The sequence below is a fragment of the Lepidothrix coronata genome, unplaced genomic scaffold (assembly GCF_001604755.1).
Source record: "Lepidothrix coronata isolate B3197 unplaced genomic scaffold, Lepidothrix_coronata-1.0 Scaffold46, whole genome shotgun sequence".
Classification (NCBI taxonomy): Eukaryota; Metazoa; Chordata; class Aves; order Passeriformes; family Pipridae; genus Lepidothrix; species Lepidothrix coronata.
In genome coordinates, this window is record NW_016690226.1 from 2587299 (window position 1) to 2613674 (window position 26376).

Consider the following 26376-nt stretch of genomic DNA (forward strand, 5'->3'; position numbering starts at 1 on the left):
CAAACTGATTTCCAGCATCATGTCACTTCGAGACCACAACCTGAAATTCACGAAATCATTTTCAAGTGGTTGTTTCAAATATTGTGACCTGATGAACAGCTCAGTTTTGTGCTTCCGTTCTACAGCACCTACTGTACTCTGCCAGCAGCGAGTCCAAATGCAGGAGGAATTGCAGTGCACCCAAGACAAAAGTGAGAAAAACAGAGCTAGGTCTGAAACTCAAAAGATTGTTCAAATCCATTATATAAGATTGAAATAAAGTGCAGGAAGGAGAATAATTGAAAGGAGAAGTATTTTCTAAAAGGCAGTCCTATGTTTCCAGAGATAATAGCCATTCTTTTTCAGTGGTAGTACAGAGGATCTCTCTCACAGTAAAAATCATTTTCCTTACATAAAAACAGCAGTCAGACTTTTTTCCTCATGTTTTGATTTTCAACTCTTCAATGAAGAAAAAGAAAGTAAGTCTAAAAGTGCCTGTAACATCAGTCCTCAGGGACTTTGCAACATCCGTGGAACCTTACACCTGCAATCACAACCAGAACAGGTTGCAATTAATCTATTAATCAAATAAGTTCCAATCTCCCACGGGCACAAGTCATTTGCTGGGTTCCTAATCACTATGTTATTAAACATTAATGAAATGTTTTATTACTCTTGACCTTCTCTTCTTACATATGATGTAGCAGATGTTTCGTGCAAACAGATTCCAAAGGACTTGATAAACAAAAATAATTTCTCCTCCCCCTCAAAAAAAATATTTATTTAGGGAACAGGTTGCTTCCGATGTTTATTTTTCCTTTGTCTCAGGACTATTTCTACGTGACATGAAGATGCCTGATGTTACAAGTCATGAGGGGCTTTTATTTCAATCTAAATGACTTCCTCAGACCTAAGAGGCAATATTCAAATTAGGAGGACACAAGAAAGGAAAATGACAGGTGAAGACTTAGCAGGGAGCAAAAGGGGATTGGAACTGGCAAGTGGAATTAGCTGCCTGCAGATGATTATTTGCCAAGCAGAATTAAATTTTCAGTAAGTACAAGTCTTAATAATGAGCTCCCAGATAACTAAGCTTTTAAAAGGTTAAGCATTCCCTGCTGAATTCAGAGGAAGACTGGGCAGCTCCTCCTCTGAGGGTGGGGGAATGGGAGAAGAAATTGGTTCAACTCCAGCAGTAAAGTTAAAATTGGAACTTATACTCCTTACGTTATACACATATACAATAAGCCTTTCTCCCTAAATCCATATTGGATTCCCCACCCCCTGGTTTGGCAAGGTTGTCATGAGCAGGTAACAGAATGTATTAGCTACCACTGTAACTAATAAAACCACAACATGTGAATACCAGGTCTAAGATAAAAACTACTCTACCAAATTTCAGATGATAGCCACACTTGTGTAAGAACAACTAACACTCATTCAGTTTTATATATTTAAAAAAAAAAAAATCAAGCTTCCCCAAACACTGTCTTCATATTAAAAGACAGCAGCACATTCTTCCCAGAGCTGCAAAATAATTTCACCAGCTGACCTTTGTTAGACACAAGCAATCTATCATACACTTGGAAAGGGAAAGCCAACTACGTCAAAGTACAAATGCACTATAAGTTACTAGAAAAATTAGCATTCCAAGTTTGATAAAACAGGTTATCAGACTTCTTGCTCGAGGGTTTTCTTCTTAGTCAGCACTAGTGCTTTTCAAACACTGTCCCATTTTTCAAGAAATCATTTCCTTAGGCAAAAGGGTGTCACAGCAATGAAATGATTAGGAAATCTTCACATTCACTTATAGCCTAAATTGCCCCAAAAGAAAGAGTGCAGAGAAGAGCAAGTTTTAGCAACTGTTTGCATAACAAGGTGTGGTTTTTAATGACAACTTTAAAAGCAGACACAGTACTATGGTTAGATTCACCACTTAGTCACACTAAAAAAGAATAGAGATCTCCAAAAGAAAGAATGATGCAGAAAGAAATGATTTCATATGCCAAGTAAGCACCATGAATTTCAAGTGGCACACTTTCAGCAAATTTCAAAAGGCTACACTACCACCTCATGGGCTTCCAGTTCCAGTTTCCCAAGTACCAGCTTCAGATGGACCAACACAAGGCAGGGGCAAGCTAACTCCCATGAAGCCTGGTCCTTCTTCCATCGGTATGTGCAAAAATCATAGAATGCTTTGGGTTGGAAGGGACCTTCAAGATCATCTAGGTCCAACTCCCCCACCATGGGCAGAGACACTATCCACTAGACCAGGTTCCTCAAAGCCCCATCCAATCCAGCCTTGAACACTTTCAGGGATGGGGCACCCACAACTTCTCTGGGTAGCCTGTTCCATTGTCAGCCCACTTGCACAGTGACGAACTTCTTCCTAACATCTAATCTAAACCTCTTCTCCTTTAGTTTAAAGCCATTCATTCCCCTTTGTCCTATTGCTACGTGCCTTTGTAAAAAGTCCCTCTCCAGCTCTATTGCAGCCCCCTTTAGGTACTGGTAAGCTGCTTTAGGGTCTCCCTGAAGCCTTCTCTTCTCCAGGTTGAACAGTCACAACTCTCTCAGCCTGTCTTCATAGCAGAGTTGCTCCAGTTCCTAATCACCTTCATCATCCTCTTCAGGACTCACTCCAACAGGTCCATGTTCTTCTTATGTTGGTGGCCCCAAGCCTGGCAGAACTCCAGGTGAGGTCACATGAGGGCAGAGTAGAAGGAAAGAATCCCCTCCCATGACCTGCTGTCCATGCTGCTTTTGATGCAACCAAGGATACGTTTGGTTTTCTGGGCTGGAAGCACACGTTGCTGGGTCATGTCAAGCTTCTCATTCACCAGCACCCCCAAGTCCTTCTCTTCAGGACTGTTCTCAAACCATTCTCTTTCCAGCCTGTATTTGTGCTTGGGGTTGCCCTGACCCAGGTACAGGACCTTGCTCTTGGCTCTGTTGAACATCATGAGGTTCGTACAGGCCCACCTCAAGCCTGGCAAGGTCCCTCTGGATGGCATCAGTTCCCTCCAGCGTGACGACCACACCACACAGCTTGGCGTTGTCAGCAAATGTGCTGAGGATGCACTGAATCCCACCATCCCTGCCACCAAAGACATTAAACAGTGCTGGTCGCAATACCGAGCCCTGAAGAATGCCACTTGTCACTGGTCTCCACTTGGACATCAAGCCACTGACTGCAACTTTTTGGGTGTGACCATCCAGCCATCTCCTTATCCACCAAGTGGTCCATCCTTCAAAACCATGTCTCTCCAGTTTAGAGGCAAGGATATCATGTGGGACAGTGTCAAATACTTTGCACAAGTCCAGGTAGATGACACCAGCTGTTCTTCCTTCATCCACCACGACTGTAACCCTGTCACAGAAGGTCACCAAATATGTCAGCCCTGATTTGCCCTTACTGGCTGTCACCAATCCCCTCCTTATTTTTCATGTGCCTTAGCATAACTTTCAGAAGGATCTGCTCCATGATCTTGCCAGGCACCAACATCAGACAAACTGTAGTTCCCCAGGTCTTCCTTATTTCCCTTTTTGAAAACAAGGGTTATGTTTCCCCTTTTCCAGTCAGTAGGGACTTCACTAGATGGCCACAACTTCTCAAATACAATGGACAGTGGCTTAACCACCTCCTTCATCAGCTCCCTCAAGACCTGTGGATGCATTTCATCAGGTCCCATGGACTTGTGAACCTAAATTTAGGAACATTATCGATTCAATTACTCCCTTTGCTGACTGGGATAAGATAGCTCAGAATTTAAGCCCACCCTAGCATTAAATATCACAATCAATAATCTTAGGAATATGTTGCAATGAGGCCTTGATTCATGAACAGCTGCAGCTTAAACTCACAGGACAGAAGCAGCCTTCCACACACAGCTGCCCACCCTATTCCTTCTCCTCCCAGGTGCTGCTGTCCCTGCAGCCAGGATACCTGGGGGCTCCAATATCAGACACTGCCTGATACACCAGCTTGCCAGCCAAAGCACAGAACTTCACAGGAATTGAGTTCAACACATAGGTTGCAAATTGTGTTGCTTCCAGAGCTGATCCACAACCACACTGAAGTTTTTTTTAGGGCAGGAGCAGCAAGTGCATCAGCCATCCCATTTGCTACTGCCCATTTCAACTCTCAAGGACCCACTCACTGTCCTCACTGTCAGGCACTACTACAGAGTTGATATGAGACCAGCAAGTTCTCAGGAAAGGAAAAACAAAAAACTGTAGTTCGGAACTTGGGCAGTAGCAACACTGCCACTGGTAAGAGAGGGGTAGCTTTGGGAACATCCTGGCTTTCACTTTGCGTCCAGAATAAAATAAGAACTTGCACATAACCCTGTAACAAGTAAACAGAAAAGAACTCATAAAAACAGGAACTGAGGGAACAAAGATGACTTGATCAGACTAATCATCTTTGATTGATGACCACATCATCCAACAGTTTGTCAGCAGCCATTCACCTTGCCAAGAAGGCTCAAAAAAGCTTCATTCCTAGTCACCTGGGACTCTAAAACCCAAAGATATGCACATTCAACCTCTCTTTACTGAACTTAAAAGTTGTTTTCAAAAATGCATTTGTAGAACGTGAGATTCAATGCAAATCAATCACAAATTATGTCAGAAAGCGTTTCCTACACCACCTACCACCTTTTCAGTGGATTACACATTCTTTTGTCTTTAACATACAGTACCTAAGGAGATTCTCATAAACTAATTCATTAAAACATCCACTGTTAATAATAAGCAAGTTGCAAAACCTTTCACTGACCTTGCCATATACTTCCCATTACAAGATCTTATTTTCCCCAGTTTAAGGAGGTCTCCCACTGAACACATCGTGCAGAACACACACGCTGTGGGGATGACCTGGAGCTGAGTAACGATCCTGCTCCTCTACTCAGTCCCAGTGAGGTCATATCTGGAGTGCTGTGTCCAGTTCTGGGCTCCTGAGTACAAGAGAGACATGGAGCTCCTGGAGCAGGTCCAGCAGAGGGTTACAAAGATGGTTAAGGGATGGAGCCTCTCTTTTAGAAGGAACGGCTGAAGGAGCTGGGCCTGTTCAGCCTCAAGAAGAGACGTCTGAGAGGGGATCTCATAAACATCTCTAAGTATCTGAAGGGAGGGTGCCCACAGGATGGAGCCAGGCTCTTCTTGGTAGTGCCAAGCAATGGGACAAGAGGCAACAGGCAGAAACTGATGCACAGGAAGTTCCTCCTGAACATGAGGAAGAACTTCTTCACTGCGCAGGTGACGGAGCATTGGTACAGATTGTCCCGAGAGGGTGTGGAGTCTCCCTCACTGGAGATATTCAAGAACAATGTGGAAGCAATCCTGTGCCATATGCTCTAGGATGACCCTGCTTGAGCAGGGAGGTTGGACCAGATGACCCACTGTGGTCCCTTCCAACCTTAACCCTTTTTGTGATTCTGTGAATTCATCTTCCTTGTGCCACTCCTGACCAGTGAAAATTTCTTTTCCACATTTTCTTCAAATCAAATGTTATACAAAAGGTGCTGAGACCCTTTTGCATTCAAAATCACAACAGTATGAAATAAGGAAGATTATTGCCTGCTGAAGATGTGGTACTGCCTGCCTCACTTATGGAAGTAAAGCAGTATCACTCCCTACACAGTCTGCACACAAGGTTCGGTTAAGGCAGAATCACCGTATCTTGAGCTATATTTACGCTCAGGAAAATTCAAATAAATTTTAAATGTGAATCAATTAAAACTTTCTACAGTGTTTAGTTCGACAGCTGAATTCAGAAGGGTTTCAGAAAAATTTATCTACTCAAGAAGTCACCTACAGAACTACTACCTGCAAGCAGATCCATGCAGATGAGCCAGTAGGACAGGATGCCACAGCTTGGTGCTCCACCAGGAAAGGACTTTCTACTACCACCTGCACAGAGCGTTGTGCTTTTGCACTGGGAACAGGCTGTTCCCACTAGCAAGGCAGACTCTTTCCAAGAGATATTCATCAGGTTAAATCCAAACAAGAGTCCTTGCACTGTTTATCCATCCTGCTAATTGATGGCCTTCATGCTGCCACAGAAATTGTCCAATGAATACCCTGACTCTGTTATGCCTTCAACACTCCAGGCAACCCTCAACATGCCCTAGTTTTTCTATGTCTCATACTACTTTCTTGTCCTACTAGATCTGTTAGCCCTACATGAAAGTAGATAACCTTTATGCCTGTTAAGCAGCTACAGAAACAGACTCATTGCCTACCAGGAAATCCAGTATACTACCTGCAAACAATGTCCTTTTTTGCCCTTTCCAAGTTATGTTGATATAGTGGAAAAAAAAAAAGAAGTGTGCATTGTACCAAGTTCTTGAGTATTTGCTCTGGCTCTTCAAACACTGACTCCAATCATCTGCTGTGGTTTCCAACACACTGGGGGAAGAACATTTGTACTTCATATGTTTTCATGCTGCTGCTTTTGCAGGTATTTAAATGACAAATAGATAGTGTTAATAAACCCAGTATAATCAAGGAAGCTCAGGTCTCAGACAGGCAATTCTAGTACAAGTTACTATGATGTTGCACTAACAGAAGAATTTAATCTAGAAAGAATATAACACCAATTTTTTAAAAACTACAGAGCTCCTAATATTATTGCCTCAACTAAAAATTATCAGCTCTTACCACCTTCTAATTTTATAACTCAGAATTGCTCACTATTTATAAAGTATGTTCAGCAGAGCACCACAAAGAAAAAAGTATTTATCCTCATTCTTAAAAATTCTTCAGAAATCCTTGCTCACCTTAGATCTCCAGCTCTACATCCTGTTACTCCCTGCCAGACTTCATCTGAAATGGGCTTACAACATGAGAAAATGCAAGTCTATCCATGCAAGACACTGAATTAAATCCTCCTAATGTTCCCTAGCCCATGCATTACCTTTTGGAGCAGCAAACTGCAAAGTCCTCATTTTCACACTTGCACACTTACTACTAATTCCCATGTTAGTAAGCAAAACATCTGTAACGTTTCCTCTATTACTGAACGGCAAACCTGAACTTTCCCACTAAAGCGCCCACAGGCAACATCAACATTCACTATGAACTTCTACTTAAAAAGGGTGGGGGGGGAGAAGAAGGGGGGAAAATCTTATTCTGTCCACTTGCAGCAGATCAATGCAACTGGTGGGCAGCACAGCAAGAAATATGCATGTCCCACCTCAACACTCAGATATCTAAGTTGCAGTGTCCCATTTCATGGACTAAGTAGACTGCAACAAATTATTTCATTTATAATCAATCAACATGCTTGCACTGTTATACTCATCTGGTATAAATGAAATGCCTGTTTTCAAGCCCAAAAAACTTGGTACAACCTTTATGACTCGTGGTTGGTGTGATTAAAATAAGATGAATACAAAAGGGCTTGTAAACTCAGTCTGATAAGCAGATCCTTGGACGAATCTCTGAATGAAGAAACATAAGTGGATGAATCTTTAAAAGATGTTAAGTTACATATTCTGTCTTCATCATTTGATAAAGCTTGGGGGGGGGGGAACAAGGAGGAAAATACACTCTAGCTTTCTGTGACAGAGTGCTTTTTGAATTAAAAAAAAAACCAAACCCCAAACAGATTCAGTTGTTGTTTTTCATATGCAGTCAATGATTCAGACTGGATGTTTGTATTTTGACTAGTTAGCTCAGAAATGATGCAGTTTAATCACCATGGCTGGGCTTTCAAAGGAACAGCACAAACGAAGAAGTGAAATGAGCACCTTTGTTGGATCTGTAACAATTAGACCTGTCTTTAAATCTTAGAATAACTACAGAACATAGATACAGATGCATATAGTCTGGTTATTTGCATCATGACACATATAAGAGCCTCCATTACTCATCCCACTATATTAGGCACTACATAAACAAAAACCCACCCTGAAGAGTGCTGACTGGTTCTCCTTAGTTGAAAGTTTGTAACATATATTTAAAAATATGATAAACATCACACCTCACATTTTACCCTAAAGAAGAGTGAGTCCCTTCCTTGCTCCTGGCCAAAAAAACATTGCAAATGCATGACAACCACTTTTTTGACATCACTTGTTATATTTTAAAACAAGCACCAACACAGCACCAAAGCATCAAGGACTGTAATTAGAATTTTCCTTAATGGAATAAGTTTCTCATTACCTTTCCAAAAATATTCCTTATTTTGGGTTATTACATGATACAACTCTTAGAAAGCCACTCAAATTAAAATCAGATTTGGTTTTATTTCCTGAAGTAGATCATACAGGACTGTTTGGTCATCCAACAAAACCTCAATCTACGTTATCCTTTAAATTTAATCTTCGTGCCCTATGTCAAATTTCACTGCATAATGCAGACAGAAGATGTGATGGAAAAAACAAAGTGGAACAAAAAGCCGAAACAGGCTTTCCTCAAAAACATGTGAAGAAAAGTAGCAGAAAAATAATTCCTTGCATCGTGTAGGCTAAAAATAATCTTGTTGGTCACAAACATCTCACCTCCTCAGTTATCCTAGAGACCAGGAAGTATCTAAGTCACAGGAAAAACCGGCAGCGTTGCTAATTCTAGAATATGCCCAACAGTCTGAAATGCCCCTGTCTCTGCACTTTAGATGCTTGACAAAACATTTAAAAGAGCTTCCTTTTATTACTTTCCCATGTCTTGGTACTACTTTTCTAAGAAGCAATGGGCAGAGCACATACTGCCTTCAGCACAAAAGAAAACAATCATCAATTACATGGCTCTCAAAGTTTTGAATAACTCCCAGAAGGAGCATGCTATTTGGTTATAAAATGTCAGGTCTACTCAAGAAAACAACTGAAGAACAAAAATTACTCCCATTTTCACATTTACTTAAACCTTCCTCATTTCGTTTGCTGAATTTGAGTCACCCCTCCTCAAGGAAGAGTCATAAATTAAAAAAAAAAGCCAGCTCAATTACAAGGTTTTAAACAAAACCAAAAGGGCTGAACTACAAGACAGTGCCGGAGGGCACAGCACAGCTGTCTTGGTGACATATGAATGAAAAGATCTCTTTGCTTCAGGAAGCCTCTGTTGAGCAGCAGGTGGATCTCTTCTGTCCTTTCTGTGACTAGCATTTCATCAGTTAGCCCTTCTTTCCCCTCAAGTGCATAGCTGTGGCAGCAGAATATTTGAATAACAAATACTGAGTTCAGAAAGGACACAGAGTCTGCTACCGCCTGGTTTAGCAGCCACGTATTTTAAAGACAAAACAATCTGTGTTCACTGGGAAAAACTGAAGACAAATTATTTGACAATACATTCCAATCACGCTCTAAGAATGGCACATTGCACCAAAGATAATTTAACCAAGCAAGAATGAGGTAAGCAGTGAGAGCCACAGGTATGTAATGTTGCTAGATGTAAAAACTGTTTATGTTAAATCTTCCATAGCCAGGCAGGCCATCTCATGCTGTGAGACTTGCAGAAGAGAATACACAAGGGTACAACAAAGAGCCTTGAAGTAACTGCATGCACCAAATATCCAAATAGTCTCAAAAAGCACCATTTTTATCCCATCAAGCAGCAGTTACTCTTCTAGTTATACTCTACACAATACTCTTTTCTCTAACTGGGAGACAGAAGTAGAAAGTTCCTCCTGGGACACCCTTTCCACCCAATATCCTCTTTAATATCCAAGCTCTATATGGCATCTGCATTACCTAGCTCCCAAGATGTGCCTACTCTCTGCCTGTTCATCTCAGCTACAACTACGAGATATGAAAAAAAAACAAATCTAGCCTAGAATTTACATACAACCTCATGCATGGTGGACCATTAAATCCCTGAGCTTCAGAAGGACTTCAGGAATTTTACTGTGACTTTTTTTAAATGACCAAGTTCAGGCTGCAAAACGAAGAGCTGCTCTCGATTCTCCACTTCTATCTAGTTGCACACTTAGAAAGTCTACTCCGTTGCCACACTAGGAGTGTCAGCCATTAAATATTGTAAAATAAGAATGAGTAAAACCAAATCTGCTCCATCAGCCTGTAATCTGCCAGTCTCAGGAGATGCAAAGATATATGGTCTCCATGGTAATGGTAATGGAAGACTTAAGCTTTTACCTTCATTACACAGACCTACAAATCCATGCCATAAACAAGGCTCCCTCTAAGTAGAAGGTGTGACCCAGAAGAAAAACTCTGATTTACAAATGTAAAATAAAGAAGTTATCCCTGCTGCATGCAGAACTACTGGTTTTGTATGCCAGTCCTTCTCAGGCACTTAGAGGCAGCATAGTTAAAAAGTCAAAGGAAAGGAAATTATCTTTTAAAATTGGAACTTAATTTGACTACTATCAGGAATTCTGCAATATGTTCAAGTACACTCTCAGAGTTACAGTATGTGGTCAGTATGTGACAGAATTACAACTATTTTATATGCTTTGAACTACACACTTCCACACCTTAAAGGGTTTGGAATTCTTTGAAACTGTAATCTCCACTTTGAATGTCATTATTTCAGATAGCATCCATTTAACTCCTATCTCAAAAAATAGTCCCCAGATAACTTAGGAATATATATATATATATGTATTCCTAAATTTTATTAGAGCAGCTCTATGAATTATCTGGACCAGTAGGGGAAAAAGACTTTTTATTAATTTAAGGTATCTTACAGTTCTTTTTGTTGGTCAGTAGATTCACACAGGAACGGTTTAATTTTAGTCTCAAGTTATATACTAGAAGCGAATAAGAAGAGAGAAAATTGACAAAACACGTATTTTGTTTTAAAATCCTATCTTTGGTCCTAGTCCAGGGAATACCACAGAAAAACTCATGGAAAAATAAAAGCTCAAAATTCAAAATAAATGCACCACTTGAACTGTGACATGTATCCATACAAAGGCCTCACACTAACATCCACGGGGTAAGGGCAAAAAAACCCTCCAGAGCTCTTTTGACTCCTCCCTTTTCAAAGAACACATCCTTATGGCATATTTCCTTACTAACATGTAAGGAACACGTTTCTACACACACACACAGAGCCACATCTCCAGATGATGAGCACTTCCTCTTCCCTAGGCCAACTGCAGCTGCATGATGCTGCATTCCCTGGACATTAATTTTCAGTCCAACTCCCCAGTTGATAATGAGAGAATTGAAATCAATGCCCTTAGTACAAACTCCACTTCATCTCCACGTGCCCAACTAAAGACCAATTTTGCACTAAGAGCTATTACACATCCAATTCAGTTGTCAGATTTGAAAACATCTGCAGGCACAGCCATAACTACAAATAATTTTATTTATATAGACTTTAAAATAATATAAAGTGAAAAAAATGCTTCTTAACGCTCTTAGATCTCTTCTAGGCCACAGAAGTATGTCCAGGGAGGTTTCAGCTGACATAATGAACAGTACAGTGCTTTCTTCATAGACCGCCAAAAGCAAGGGTAAACAGATTTTTTTACTCATTACGAAAACTCAAGTGTTTGAGAAAATTGGAAAATGGAATTAAATACAAGGTTGTGAGTGAGAACTCAGATACCTATCCAGACTTTTCAGTGTGCTATGAACAGAGAGGTGCTGCAACTGCAATTACAGCCCAATGACAGAACTGGCTCCAATAAGCGTTCAGGAGACAGTCGGATCAAGTCCTGCTGTAAGAAAAGCTATTATCTGGGTAAGTGTCTCTGATAATCGGTTAAGATAAGCTGGACCAGAGCTACAAATCTGGCCACTGTACAAGAGTTAAAGCATAGACTAGAAAAAAAACCCTGAAACTGAACATAGCCCTCCAGCTGTTTAAAAGACGGAAAAACATCCTGAACACATGCCCAGGCATCTGCCATTCTGGAAATCCTATCTGATAGCCCTAGTCTTTAAGAGGGACTGCATACCCTCAGATGACAACAACTAGGAGGAGAAGGACAGTTTTGATCAGGCTCAATCATCTTTCTACTGATAGTGTTACAAAAGTTCACAATATTTGCCAGTCACTGGAAAACATTTTCAGCCTTTTATTCCTACTTGTGATACAAACACAAGCCATCGCATTAGCAAGAAGACAGATCTGTTGTTCTGGGTGCTCTTTCTAGCTATTTAACAATAAAATTAAGGCATCCTTTAAACAGTGACACCTCCATGATGGTCTCATGAACAATGGTTCACTGTTCCTCAGATCTTTAAGGGAGCTATGATGTACAAGCCCTCAAAGACTTAAAAGAAAGGTGCTTAAATGTTATTAATTCTCATTCCCATGTCTTTCCTTTGTGACTTTTTATCCCATGGGTGCTTCCAACTCAACTGAGATAGGGTAAATAAAAACATTCTTTTGAGATAAGGCCTTACATACTAATGTTTGAATATTCAATGATCCTTGGGTGAAGATATGAGAGAACTCAGCTAGCTCACACAGAGATTAAATTAACAAAGGAAGTGCACTCCTTAGTTCAGAGGAAACCTGTGCAGATGACAAGAGGTCACAGTGAAAGATAATCACGAATACATCAGAGCAAATCCAATCTCCACATTGTATTCGAGACTTTAAATGCTGACATAAGATGAAGATAGCCTTCATTCTAAACCACTGTGATAACTTTCAATTCCTTCTCTAGAAAGCAGTGAAGTAGGAAGAAAAAGGAGGCTCAGGGGTGATGTTATCACTTTCTACAACTACCCGAAAGGAGGTTGCAGCAAAGCAGGGGTCAGTCTCGTCTCCCAGGCACCTAGTGACAGGATGAGAGGACATAGCCTCAGGCTTCACAAGGGGAAGTTCAGGTTGGACATCAGGAGGAATTTCTTCATGGAATGGCTTGTTAAACGTTGGAATGGACTGCCTAGGGAGGTGGTGGAGTCACCGCCCCTGAAGGTGTTCAAGAAAAAGCTGGATGTGGCACTTAGTGACATGGTGCAGTCAACAAGGTGGTGATGAGTCCAAGGTTGGTCTCAGTCTTGGAGATCTTTCTGTGACTTCACTAGAGTGTGTGCTTGAAAGGGTCTACAACTCAGGCACATAGAAAGGAAGTCAAGAGTTCTATGAGGTATCCAGCAGTAACAATGACTTCTCTTCAAATGAACATTTAACATTCTCATGACAAAGCTACAATCATAGGAAAATGGATTTGCTAAAACATTAAAAAGCAAGATGGTTCACACATCCTGTCTGAACTTGGCAAAGGAAAACCAAACCTGCACAGAAGAGAGAGAGATACCATTTCCCTTAAAGCTTTACAACTGGGTTCCCCAACCCATATCAACAGGCTGGGTGTCAAACTTCTGTCTGTCAGTCTACAGACATGATTATCTATAGCCCAAGCTTACAGACAGCAAATAAGACTTGTTTTAACTCTTCTTTCAATCAGATTGCTAGGTACATGCCTCCTCAAAATAGGAGTTGATCGCTGCACTAACAGTGACCTTAACAGACTGAAGCTCCCTGAAAACAGAACTTTTTTTTCAATATAATGCTATTATCTGCTGTATCTTAACCAGCCATGGATAACCAAGAGCCAAGGTCAGCCAAGAGCGGAAATAATTAAATCCAATTTGAAGTCAGATTCTCACAATGGCCTATTAACCACTGACATTCTCAGAGCAAAAGATATCTACTATTAATCAACAGGTTCACTTTTTAAACATGCATGTTTTACAGAATGACATCTCCAACCACAAGCAGAGACACACAGCCTACTAAAAAAACTGGGTCAACTTTAGATTGTTGAATGCTTTAAAAAGAAAAGTCTCTTGAAAAGTTACCGGAACTTAAAAACCTAAACATCAAGTCATTTTTCAACAGGAATTCTTCCTTGTGGTTTTATATTTTTCATGGGAGCTGCTACAATCAAAGTTGCTGTAATTAAGTGAACACAAACAGTGGATATGGGCTACTTTGAAAAAGGATCTTTTTATACTTAGCAGCTTGATATATCCGAGGTAGGAACTGAAGGAAAGCTGTTGCTCTTTCAGAAACATTTCAAGCAGCTCACAGAAGTACACACATCCAGCAGAGAAAGACAGAAACCAGAACGTCAACACAGACTTATTTTTCCACCCTGCTGCTTTATTGGGTTTTAAGGTTCAGATTAACACTAAGACTTTATATATTAAAAACAAAACAAAGAAACAACAAACATTCAAATAGTCATAACATTTATTTCTTCCATAAATACAAATAGGAAAGAGCACTGTGGTCTCAGCTGTACCAATGCAGGGCTTCACGTTTATGGACCATCAGGGCTCTAGTCTGACATCCTCTCACACTCCAGAAGATCTGCCTATTTAAATTATTCAGGCAACTAAGCCAAAGGCACATACAGTTGGATTGCTAAACCTAGGCAGTCCCTGAATGATTTGACAGACTGGATGGCATGAATGGTTCCCATTACAGAATTTGGCTTTCTCTTGCTGCACACTTCATGTCTGTGTGAGCCATTAACAAGAAGTGTGATGCCCAATCTAGACCGTTTGAAAAGGTGCAGGAATAGTATGAACTCCCTTCATCATTTAGATTTCATTTAGCCTAGCACTAAAGCAGAAACATCAAGTACTGCAATTCCGATATGGAGAATTTAATTACATATTCTCAGTCAGCTGTGAAATATTTCTAACAATTCACACATTTATTCCAACAGGAATTCTTAAAAATGTTAATGGAATGACAGAAATAACAAAAAATAGCTATTTATGTTAACATGCCTGTTTGCTTATTATTAGTTTTTGCAGGATTAGACAGCAACATGTCTACTCTTAATCTGAAGAATATTCCAATGAACATGCCAAAAAAAGCAATGCAAGAAAATTTACGCTACCAGTATTTTCTTTTCAAGCATCACAATTAGGCTGTGTCACTTAAAGGCCTGCACAGACACATGGATGAAAATAATTGAAAATGCTGTGACTCATTTAACTGCACCTATCGATGCTTTGCATAAGAACCTATTATTATGTGTCTGTGGGATAGAAGCGGAAACACAGATCTATGAAAGCTGAATCATGGTCTTTTGGAAATTCTGGCATTTGAAAGGATTTTGGCCCCAAAAGCTTGTGAATAGCTGGCCTTACACTATTTTTCAAAGAGAAACATCTCTCACCCCCTGTGAAACTTTAAAAAAAAAAGAAAAAAAAAACACACCCAAGAATATGACCCTCCATAACAACTAGAGACAAATTCAGTTGTTCACAGACTAATGACAAAACAGCACATACCTTGTGAACTACTCATTCAACTACTCATTCAAGCCCAAAATTACATTACTTAATTCCTCATGCTTAATACAGAGAACTAGCTGAATAGCTTAATGAAGGTACAGATGAAAACTAAAATTAAGCATAACTCTCTAGATTTTATTTATTCCCTTCAACCATTTACCACTATCCCTAGTATACCAATACTACTGCTCTACATTACACGGAACTCTAGACACACACATTTTAAGATCCAGAGCAATTCAGAGACCCTGTTTAAAACACAGTCATGCAGGAACTGCACTGCCAAACTGAAGAACCGCTGAACTGTAACAAGGGAGTAGAAAGAAGTAGGAACATGGCAAACTATCATCACAGAAACTATAAGATTCAACTATTCAGCAAAGATTTTACACTCACTTCTTTCTGTTGTGGACCAATGCTGCTTCCACTTGAGCAGAGGCTGATCAGAAACTTGTCATAGTAATGGAAAAAGAGAAAAAAAGGCAACCCCCCTCTGGTAATTCCAGCTTTCAAGCTAGCTTTAAACCTGGACAAAAGTATCTCAGCTTCCTGACAGAGATCTAAAACTGGCAACTGTGGTGCATTTTCCAGATCTACACAATAACCTCCCTCCACATTCACAAAATGCAGAAAGAGCCTAGAAGTTACAATCTCTAGGGATTTCCTAAAGTTTCTGAATCATGCCCTTTAAGTTTCAAGACTTCCTACCGTTTTTTCTAAAAACATTTTTTTAAAGAGCTAAATCACGACAAAGGAATTATACTGCACGTACCAAGATAAATACATCAGGAGAGATAAGCATAGAGAATAAGCAGGCACCAGCTAGAAGCTACAGCTGAAAGTTTTGGTCATGATTCAGATTTCAGGAAGCAACTTTCATACATTACTTTCCTCTTCCTGCTTTCTCCACCACTGGGATCAGCGCAGACAGGTATTTCTAAAGTGCCCCCTCTCTTCCCTCTGAAACTGATAAAGTTCATTTAAATCAAACAAGCTACTGTCACCTTTGGCTGTCTACAGAAGGGTTGGGTTTCTTCCCTTCTATCATTGCTGAAGCAGAGGTGTGCATTAATGAGAAGGAAGTGGCAGACTTCTTAAGGAACTCCACTGACCAGGCCTTGGATCTGGACTTAGGCAGCCAAGCAGGGATGGCAACAGCCCAGTCAAGCTACACATCACAGCTCAGCTCTCTGAACACCAGAGCTGGTCTGCTCCTACACTGCAATCAAACTGTGCAGCCAACAGACATTAAAAGTTCCTGTTTAACTGGTGAATTATCTGGTCCAGCATTTACTACCTACAACAGACATTCCCAAAAAGTAGCATACCCTGAAGTAATTGTACGCTATTCTTGATATAAGATACATGTGTCTAGCTTCCAAATCTCTCCAGGCAGAGGCTTTCATTCAGCCTGCAGGAATTTACATCTCCTGCCAACAGAACATACACTTCCAGCTCAGAATGTGAAAAAAAATGGGAGGACTAAACTGATGAATGACAGGAAAAACTAGGGAGCTGAGACCAAAGGTAGATGGTGCTGTGCAGTTGGGACACAAGTTTGGGATAAGAATATGAAAAATTGCATAACTTGGGCACTGCTGCAGGTGTGACCCATGCAAATTATGAAGTTTAAAAAAGTACTTTTAAATTAATGGTATCTGTGAATCTACACATGGACTTAAACATTAATTACACCTTCTTTAGGGGTTTTAAAGCCTCCAGGTATTGGATGTTCTCAGCTTGTATCATCAAATGTACACCATTAGTTCAGAGTCCAAACTGCAAACACCCTACTTAGCTTTTCAGTTCAGCTGCTTTGCTTTAACAAAAGGAGAGCTAGTATTCAAGAGATGTGATTTTTTTCAAATCACTTAAAGAAACACTCCAAAATAAAAGGATACATAGTCAGATAACAAAATGTCACTGAACCAACTACCAAAACCCTACACTTTATTCCAAATGCCCAATAGAGATTCATTAAAAAATAATTACAATGTCCCAAACTATTAATATCTGGTCAGGAACTAAAATGCTCAGCCAAGTTTTCATTTTGACACACTACACAACCCCAGAGTTATGACACTAAAAAAAAAAATCAAAGATTCTGGTCCAAAGCACCAGCTGACATCTACCAAGCACATGGTATGGGAAATATCCTGGCCCTCCCCCTAGACCTAGGCAATGGGAAGAAACCAAGAAGCATGGCTAGGTCTAGAGCTTCTGTTTCTCCTTTTCTGTTTTACCTCTTCCATTCTTCTAAAATAACACGCTCTTACATCATATTGCATGCTTCCCAAGTACTAACTACCTTCAACCCATAATACAGTCCAGAAATAACTCAGATGTAAGAACAATATAAGAACTTTACATGCCTTTCTCAATTAGAAGTATATAATGCTCCATGATTACATTAATTTAAATATATCTTTTATCTTCCATTTTATATCTAATGCATCTGTGATATGTTGATGCCTGTGGTGATGACAGCATTAAATTTCAAGACTCAAGGAAAAGGCATACACCAGTTCCTTCAAAACACTTCAAAAGAATGATTTTGCTACCAAAACAGGACACAAATTACAAATACTACCAGTGAAGCCAGCTCTCCATGAAGTCTTACTGTAAACTCAAGAAATATTAAAACCAGTACCTTTGCTATCATGCACTGCTTGCACAAGTTGATCTGCAGGCCACTTGATTATAAGGGAAAGCAGTCAAGGACATCAAGTACCAAGCAGAGGACTAAGAGCAGTGATGAGTGGCTGATGGTCCTTAACTTTTATTTGGTTTAATATTACCAGATAAAAGTATTTCTCTTTGGAAGGCTACTTGTTTAGAATGAAGAATCATTAGCCTATTAAAACCAGCCAAGACAGAACACATTCAGAAATCAGATAATAAAGGGAAGTAACTTGTCTTCAGTCCAAACTGCCCTGGGCTCAGTATTTGTTATCTTCATACTTGGCCTTGGGAATTTCTGATTTAGTCAAATACAGCCTTTCACTTTATAGGTGCAACAACTAAGAACAAAGTCCAAAGACTTCTGTTTCTTCCAGCAATTTAATTAGTAATGACTGGAGAAGAGTCTGTGCTAGAAAAACAGTAAGCATAAGACAAGCTTTTCCCTGGTTTCCACACCTCACTGTCTGAAAAATCTGGTCTGCAACCTGGAAACAGCATAATATCAAATCAGGATTTTTAGCTTCCTGCTTTGCACTAATCCAAAATATCATAACAACAGTGACTCACTGATTTTCAAGTTAAACTATATCCCTTTATCATAAACCATCCATTTAATCTTTAGTCCTAAAAAATTTTTATGTGCATTTATGTGCTCCAACGAAAATACATTAAGAAAATCAAAACCACTGCCATCAAAGGCATGGAAAATGAGATAACATTCATGAAAATATGAAACTTATGCATAGGCTCACCTTAAATCTTTTATCCTGCAGAACTTTCTTAATGGCCACAAGCTCTCCCGAATCACAGAGTTTGGCTTGATACACAACACCAAAAGATCCATTTCCAATCACCTTGGTGTCTGTGTAGCTAACTTCTTGTGGTCGGTCCGGACCTTGTCCCGGAGTTGCCACTACTGTAGTCACCTTGCTGCCATCTTTGTCTCCTGGGAAGCAAGAGATACACAGATAATCAGAACACATGCCTAAGCAGGATGACCAACAAGACTGAAACAGAAGAGGGTAAGACAAAGATTTAAATCAGCATGTGTATTTTAATCCCATAGAGAAAAACAGGAAACCCTCACAAAACGCAGAGAAAACGCAGAGCATATTTTTTACCAAAATATATTAAGTGGTGACAATTTTTCATGTAGATTATTGCTAACAAAAATTTCCTTTCCGGAAGCAAATAGCTGAGCAATAAAATGTGATGCACGAAGAAGTCAAGTACTTATTCCTACATCTGATTATAAAGTTAAGTGGTATTAAACTAAACAGTGTTGTTTGTATTACCAAAATGAAGCATTTTCCCATATTTTCCTATAACTGAAGAAATCAAACTGTCAGTATGGCTGTCAGAGCAGCACTCTGACCTTTACAGGCAATGAAAACCAGGAGCACGGGAAGTTTGTTACAAATCCACCTACAGATAAAGCTTCAGCTTGCACACATTAGGAAGCATAACCTTTGTCAAACCTGGCTGTGGGCACCTGGAGCAGAATCCAGGCTGCATCACATGGCACAGTCCTGCTCCTCCCTTCTTTCTTGCCTGGACTTCCTTGCAAAGGATGGAGGCACTTCCTGGGGCAGGGGCAGGAAGGGAGAGAAGGATGATGGTGGCAAGCACTTATGTGGCATCTTGACATGAAACAGAACACGGACAGAGATCCATGCTCAAGATGCAAGATGCCTGTGGAAGCTGCTCAGATGGATGTGCTTCAGTGCAGATGCAGTGGCTGTGGGTTTCAGCAGTCCACAGTCACATGCACTTTCCCAGCCACTTTCCTATCAAAAGACCAAGCCACTATTACCTACTCCCAGTCCCACTGTTATAACCAACAGTGCTTCACCTTGTTCAAAGCCTGATTTTGTGTGTAAGAGAACCAAAGCTTTAGGCATTTTATAAACACACTCTGGGCATTTATTGCCTTTCAATTATGATGGCTCAGGTTACAGAACTGAACAGGGCTTCAAGGAAAAACAGAATGTACTGTTCCACAACAGTCACTCTGCAATTCTACAGCATCTGCACTCAAGAGATGTTCGTCACATCTGCTTATTAAGAAACCTTCCCTCCGCAACCTTTCCCAGGTAGTCTCTTCGACCTTCACTATTCGTGCATTTAGAAAAATCTTTCCAACAGGTAGCTCAATCTCTTTTAATGCACTTTAGGTGAAACACTCCTCGTTCTGCTCCCAGAGGGCATGGAAAATGGTGCAGTTCCCCCCTGCTCTCTTTCCCTCATCCTCCCATCATCTCCTTCAAATATGTGAGGGGCTGTTGCAAAAAGGTTATCATGATGAAGAAGTTATTTCTCTTCGGGAAAGCTCTCCCCTCACTCCTAAAAATCTCTCAGGTATGGTACCGAAAACCAGGCTCTGCAAAGGGAGCTTATCTCAGCTCTACCCAGCGTGCCAGTGACTTCTCGTGTCTGACTTACAACACACTTGTTTGTACAGCCCAGCACAACGTTTGCAGGTTGTGCAATGCTGCAACCTCATGATCAGTTTGTGTACCAAACTCTCCTCTGCAGAGCTGCTGCCTGTCCAATCCTCATCCACTTTCCACTTACACACCTGATTGCTCTTATCAAAGCCTAATATTCTGCATTTGTCCTGGCTGAACTGTGTCCAAGGTTACTGCACATTCTTGCCAGCTTGTCACATCCTTCAAGCACAGTCACCATCAGGAGATCCATTTCATGATACTACATTAAGTTTAGCTAACAAATTGGTAAAAACCAATGAATCCTGTCAGACTGCTTAAAGGCCCTGCAAAATCCCATGAAATATCTCATTGTATTTTTTTCTTGAACCTCCTGTTACGCTCAAACAAAATAATCAAATAATTTTGTATGCCTTTCAGGGGAATTCCAGTAGTCCGTTGTTTTCCTAGACTTCTCATGAGAAAATAAGTTTGAAAACTTCAGAGTCAAGGTACACACATCCATCTACTACTACTTCTTCTGTAAAGGTAGGTTGGCTTGGCATCGTTTGCTCATGAAAAGCCCACATTAACTGCTACTCATCTTTTATGTTACCTTTTAGGTTCTTAGGAATTGTTTGCTTTTATGACTCCAACTGCTCCGTCAAACAAACAAACAAATCAAAAATATATAAAGCAGGTCAGTTCTAAGGATGCCAATAACTTGCCAAGCAATACAGAGTAGGTACAGCCCTTCCCCAAAATAGTCATGAGAAGGTGAGATACAGAATATATATACAGATCTAAAGAGAAAACAGGGTAGGGGGTGGGAAGGAAAACCAGAGAGAGATGAATGTCTGCTCGTAAGGAGAGAGAGGCATAAATGGAAGCATACTAAAGCTGCATGGAAAATTCACTCTCCTATTTGACAACTGTTAGAAATAAATGGAAGGAATCCAGGAAAAAAAAAAAGAAACCCTTTTTTTGGTAAACAAGTTGAAAGTGTAACTCCCATAGCAGCCCTGTATTTTATTTGCCCAACTGTTCTATGATTAGCATTCTAACTAGGCACATACAAATAGGTTGCATCTGTTTTATTGCAGTAATCCTCATAAAATAAAAGGTAATCCCCTAGCTTATGGATTTTGAGGGGGCTTTTTTTTTTTTGGAGGGGTCACTAGACCAGAGTACTGAGACTACTGTTAAGGAGTTTTGTTATCCATTTTCCAAAAATCAAGACTAATGAAGTCTTAGAGGTAAAAATAATTGTCCCTGGCAACACTGGTTGAGATTTGAAGTACTTGGTATCAAGAGATCTGCTCTAAGGACCCTCTTCAGAGCTGCAACTCGCTTAGGTGCCTCCTCTACCATAAAAGCAAACCCTGAATTTCAGGCCACTTCAAGTGTTTTGTCCCAGTGTGGAGCTGCAGCGACGTGGCCAAATTCTCCAGAGCTCAAATGAGAAGCCAGTTGGCTTTACACATTTTCCCTTTAAGTCCATAGAAAAGCAGCCCCTAACCAGTTGAAATTGTCAGTGCTTTAAAGTGTAAGCACTGACACTTTCATCGCTGCACCAAGAATCACTTTGTCTCTTTACCAGAACCTTACAGAGCATTAAACCTCCTAGATGTTTCTCGCAGTTTCCTTCTTCCAACGAACAACAGCTTTTGCAAACCCATCCACAAAAGATACCATAAGGACCCTAATCTTTAAAGAATTCAGCCTGTTTCAGTTATATTCCATTACAGAGTAGCTGAACCTGAGGGACTGTAGGGGTAAAATTCACCTTGCACCTTTGACAGTTTTGGTCTCCAAGAGTAAAACGTCTCACTGCTTCTCAAAGTATACAAATAATGTGCTTGTATCACAGCAGCATCCAGAGGCCCCAACACGGTTTTGCTACTCCTTGCACTGCACAGACGTATCTACTGTTCTCAAGACCATACGCAGTTCAGAATGGTAATCCCAGTTTTAATTGTCTGGACAGCAAGAGCTGAGTTGCCAGCCAAACAGCATGTAAATGAGTTCACTAAACAGCTTTCAGAAATGCTGGTTTTAGCCTCAGCATGATGGAAGATAGTAGAGAGGAAGGACCCCTGCCCAGAAACCTCCAGTACCCCCAAATGACTCCCAACAGCAAACACCAAGAAGCATTACACCACAGCCAGTCTTAACGAGAAGCCTAGACAGTTCTTATCTCATCCCCTTCACCTCTTATTTCCTTTAGGACTGTCAGACTTAGTGTCCCCAGAGGATAAGCAGGCATTGTCAAACACACAATACCCTCAACACCTTTGATTATAGGGTCTACAATAGAACTAGGACATTAAATTTAAAAACTACAAAAGGAAGGAAGGTCCACAATATTAAATAGCTCTTACAGCACAGCTCACATCAAAAGAGTCACCAGCATTTGTCCAGAAGCTGCAGCTTTCTGGGACCCACAGCAACATGACCTTGCCTTTACTGTAACAAAAAAGCAAATTCATGTGACTGTACAACCATCATCTAAGCCAGCCACCTTTGTAACACCCAGGGCAGAAGCACAAGTAAAAATAAATAGCTATCACACTGTAGTACACTTGCTTTTTCATTTGGTACATTTCATGCAAACTCTTAAAGCATTTTCTCACATGATATTAATGCTTAACATCCATGATATGGTATTTGAGTTTAGGATTTTTTTTTTAATGAAGAGGTTATTCCACAAGTCTGATATGCAACTGAAAACAAAATCCAGACAATGCAATTTTCAAATGCTCTGATCTTTCTAGTTCTCTTTCTACCTTTAGCACATGATGACCACACGGGACAGATCAAGAGCATGAGGTAAAGTCAGTGATCTCAAACAAGAGAATACTCAAGCAGCTTGTGGGAAGAAAAGAATATACTCCACTTAAGAGACCACTGCTTGTCAGAGCATCAGTGCAAACTACAACTCTATTTTCCAATATCTTGGTATAACTTTATAATGGCTCATGTCATCATTTTTACCTAATGCCAGGGGCCTCTTACACTTTTCAAGCTGATTCTTAATTCAATTTTGTACACTCAAAAAAAGTTGCATATATTCAATTCTGTCTTTTGGTTATACAATTCACCAATTAAACAAAAATTAATATGGATCAGTATTATTTTAATGAAATATTTGTATGGTTTGGGAACAAGAGGCATGCATCTCCAAAAAAAAAATGGTGGCAGATATTTTTGGTTTTATCCAGGTGAGATAAGGGATTCTGCTACTGGACAAGTGTTTTGTTACAGAAATACCCCACCAGCTGCAGATTCCTACCGCTAGCTCAAAGCTGACCATTCTGTAAGTGTACTGCATGTATACTTTTTGCCTGTGCCTAAATGCAGCTGTCACTCAATAAAATTCACTTCAGCCCTCAGAGACCATGAAAGGCATCCTTTGCTATTGATCAGAACTTCCCACACACCTTCTAGCGAATGGGCCTGGAAAAAGTCCAAAATTATGTCTCCCCTACATCCCTTTACCTGTTTTGCTTCTGAGCAGTACAAACACACATTAATGCAGATATAATCAGATATCTAGGATTCTTTTTTTTCCTTTCACCTATATATATATCTATCTATATCTATATATATATATCCCCTCTTCCTCCTCTTCTATATGTTTTACAGTCAAAGGGAAGAAACAATGCATTAGCAGGATGTTTACAGCAGCTTTATTCCTACTTCAAATGCAAACCTCAATCCTTTATGCTGTCTACAAACTCCACCTTTTCCTTTCTTTTGACTTTACCTATCTTCTCTTGCTTCACTTCTCCTTGCTGGCATGCGCACAGGTCCCTGCAACAGATGATATTTAGATTGTTTTTAAGTCCTAAAAGAAAACCTCACAGAGCTGCAACAGACTACAGTGCTGAAAGTCATGTAGCTGTCTGTCTCCACTTACCTCAAGTATCTTCACTCACCTGCTTCAAATCTCAGCGTCACCTCTCTATTAAGATATGGCTCAAGATCAAGTAACTACTCACTACTTCTCCCCTTCACCAACCTGCTTCATCTTAATTTGCTCAATGCTCAATACAGTGAACAAGTCACTTCCACACAAACTCGACACTGCTGGATCCAGCCCCTGTCAACTGGATTAGGTTACAACCCTACAACAGCTGACACAACTACCTAGAAAGAAATGAGTGACCAGAAGGGGACAGAAGTCTATCAGAACCGCAGTGGCTCTCTTCAGTCACAGATAACTGGATGGCCAAAAGATCTAACTACTTTGTGAAGCAAATGTTTCAATAGAAAGCACAAGAAATGTTTTCTGCTAGGATCTGGTACTGATCATCAGATTCGGCTACGAAATTAAACGCCCAGCTTCTTAGATATCTGTTCAGGGTACATGAAGGAAAAAGGTCATCAGTTGCTTTGAAAGTCTTCTGTGTGGCCAACGTATGCTTGAGGAAAGACACTGTCAGCAGCAGAAATCGCTACAAATTTTCTTTTTCTAATTATTTTTCCCACTACGTTTTTTTAAAAGTTAGTTACAGAAGAGCTAATAATTAAGAGTCAGTACAGGGGAGAAAGTATAAAAATGGTATTTATGAACTGTTTTCCTATATAGCTTCCTTTCTTCATCATAAATGCTACCTAGTGGAAGACAGTACAAAATAAAAATCCTAGAATCATATAGAATCATAGAATGGTTTGGGTTGGAAGGGACCTTCAAGATAATCTAGGTCCAACCCCCCCAGCATCAGCAGGGAATCCTTCACTAGACCAAGTTGCTCAAAGCCCTATCCAGCTCGGCCTTGAACACTTCCAGGGATGAGGTATCCTTAACTGCTCTGGGCAATCTGTTCCGAAGTCTCGCCAGCCTCACAGTAAAGAATTTCTGTATCTAATCTCAGCTTTTCAGTTTGAAGCCATTCCCCCCCGTCCTATCACTACATGCCCTTGTAAAAACTCCCTCTCCAGCTTTCTTGAAATGAACGTTAATGGACCAAACCAGAAAAACTCAGGGAAGTGAAGAAAGGAGTCTTATAAAATACAACGTTGCTTTGGTTTTTAAATTTACCCCACGCAAAAGGAGTCCTTAAAATTTCAAAAATAGTTCAGGTCAAACATTTAACAAAAACCTGTAAGTGTGCCAATCATCACACAGATAAGGCAGATGCATTCACTAAATATATATATACACACACACACTTGTTTTAGCACAGAAAATGTCATCTGACTTCTTGACTGTAACTGAATACTGCAATAAACGAGCGGCCATCAGACATTACTTGAGATCACAAGAATCTCATGATTTGTATCCAAGGATTTTGGAAGAGCTAGTTAAGAAGTCTGAGAAGTGATTTTTGAAAGCAATCAGAACACTCAGAGAACTTCAGCGATGGATGAGACGATTCATACGATCCTTTAAGTTTGACAATTGCAGCTTAAAGTACCACACCATTTACTTTGAATAAAGAAGCAGTAAGGTAGTTTCTAAAGATTGGATTGTTAGACTCCATATTGTTAAAGAGACTTTAGATTCACTTGAAAAAGAGAAGAGAAAAACATTGATGCAAAACCACTGTGACTTCTACAGGGTTTCTGACTTGCCATCACAACCCAAATTAATGAAGAAACAAATATAAAGAAAGTTGATTATTAATCAAATTATAATACACTAGCCCATAAGTTTCAACGTAACTAAGATCTAATAAAATATAGTAGGAGGCCCCATCAGCACTAATTTTTGCCCTCACACCTACTGCTTTTATCAATAACCTGAAAAAAAAAGCTATGGAGTTCTCAGACACAAGATTTAGAGAGTTATGCACAGGGTAGAGTTAGTGAAAAAGCAGGTGACCTCCCTTAGTAACCCAGGCACAAATTAAGTTGAGGGAGCATGACAGGCCATACAGCCAAATCAAGTAAAGCCATCTGAAGAGTGGAGTCATCAACTCTGACTTGCAAGACATCCCAGCACAGAAACACACACTGCTACTGAAACCTAAAGCAATCCTTTGATGTACAAGCAGGGGAACATCAGACAGACCAAAAAAAAAAAAAAAAAAAAAAAAAAAAAAAAAAAAAAAAAAAAAAAAAAAAAAAAAAAATTTCTTTTTTTTTTCACCCCCACCGAACAG

At 40.1% G+C, this 26376-nt stretch overlaps 1 protein-coding gene across 2 annotated transcripts in view; it reads right to left on the reverse strand.

Annotated features, from left to right (window-relative positions):
• The window catches only part of GSK3B (glycogen synthase kinase 3 beta), a 154883-nt gene that overhangs the window by 78286 nt on the left and 50221 nt on the right, over nucleotides 1–26376 (reverse strand). For both annotated transcript variants that reach the window (XM_017814730.1, XM_017814728.1), the window contains exon 2: nucleotides 18596–18789. In XM_017814730.1, coding sequence (XP_017670219.1) covers nucleotides 18596–18789 — 194 coding nt within the window. The remainder of the gene's footprint in view (nucleotides 1–18595; nucleotides 18790–26376) is intronic.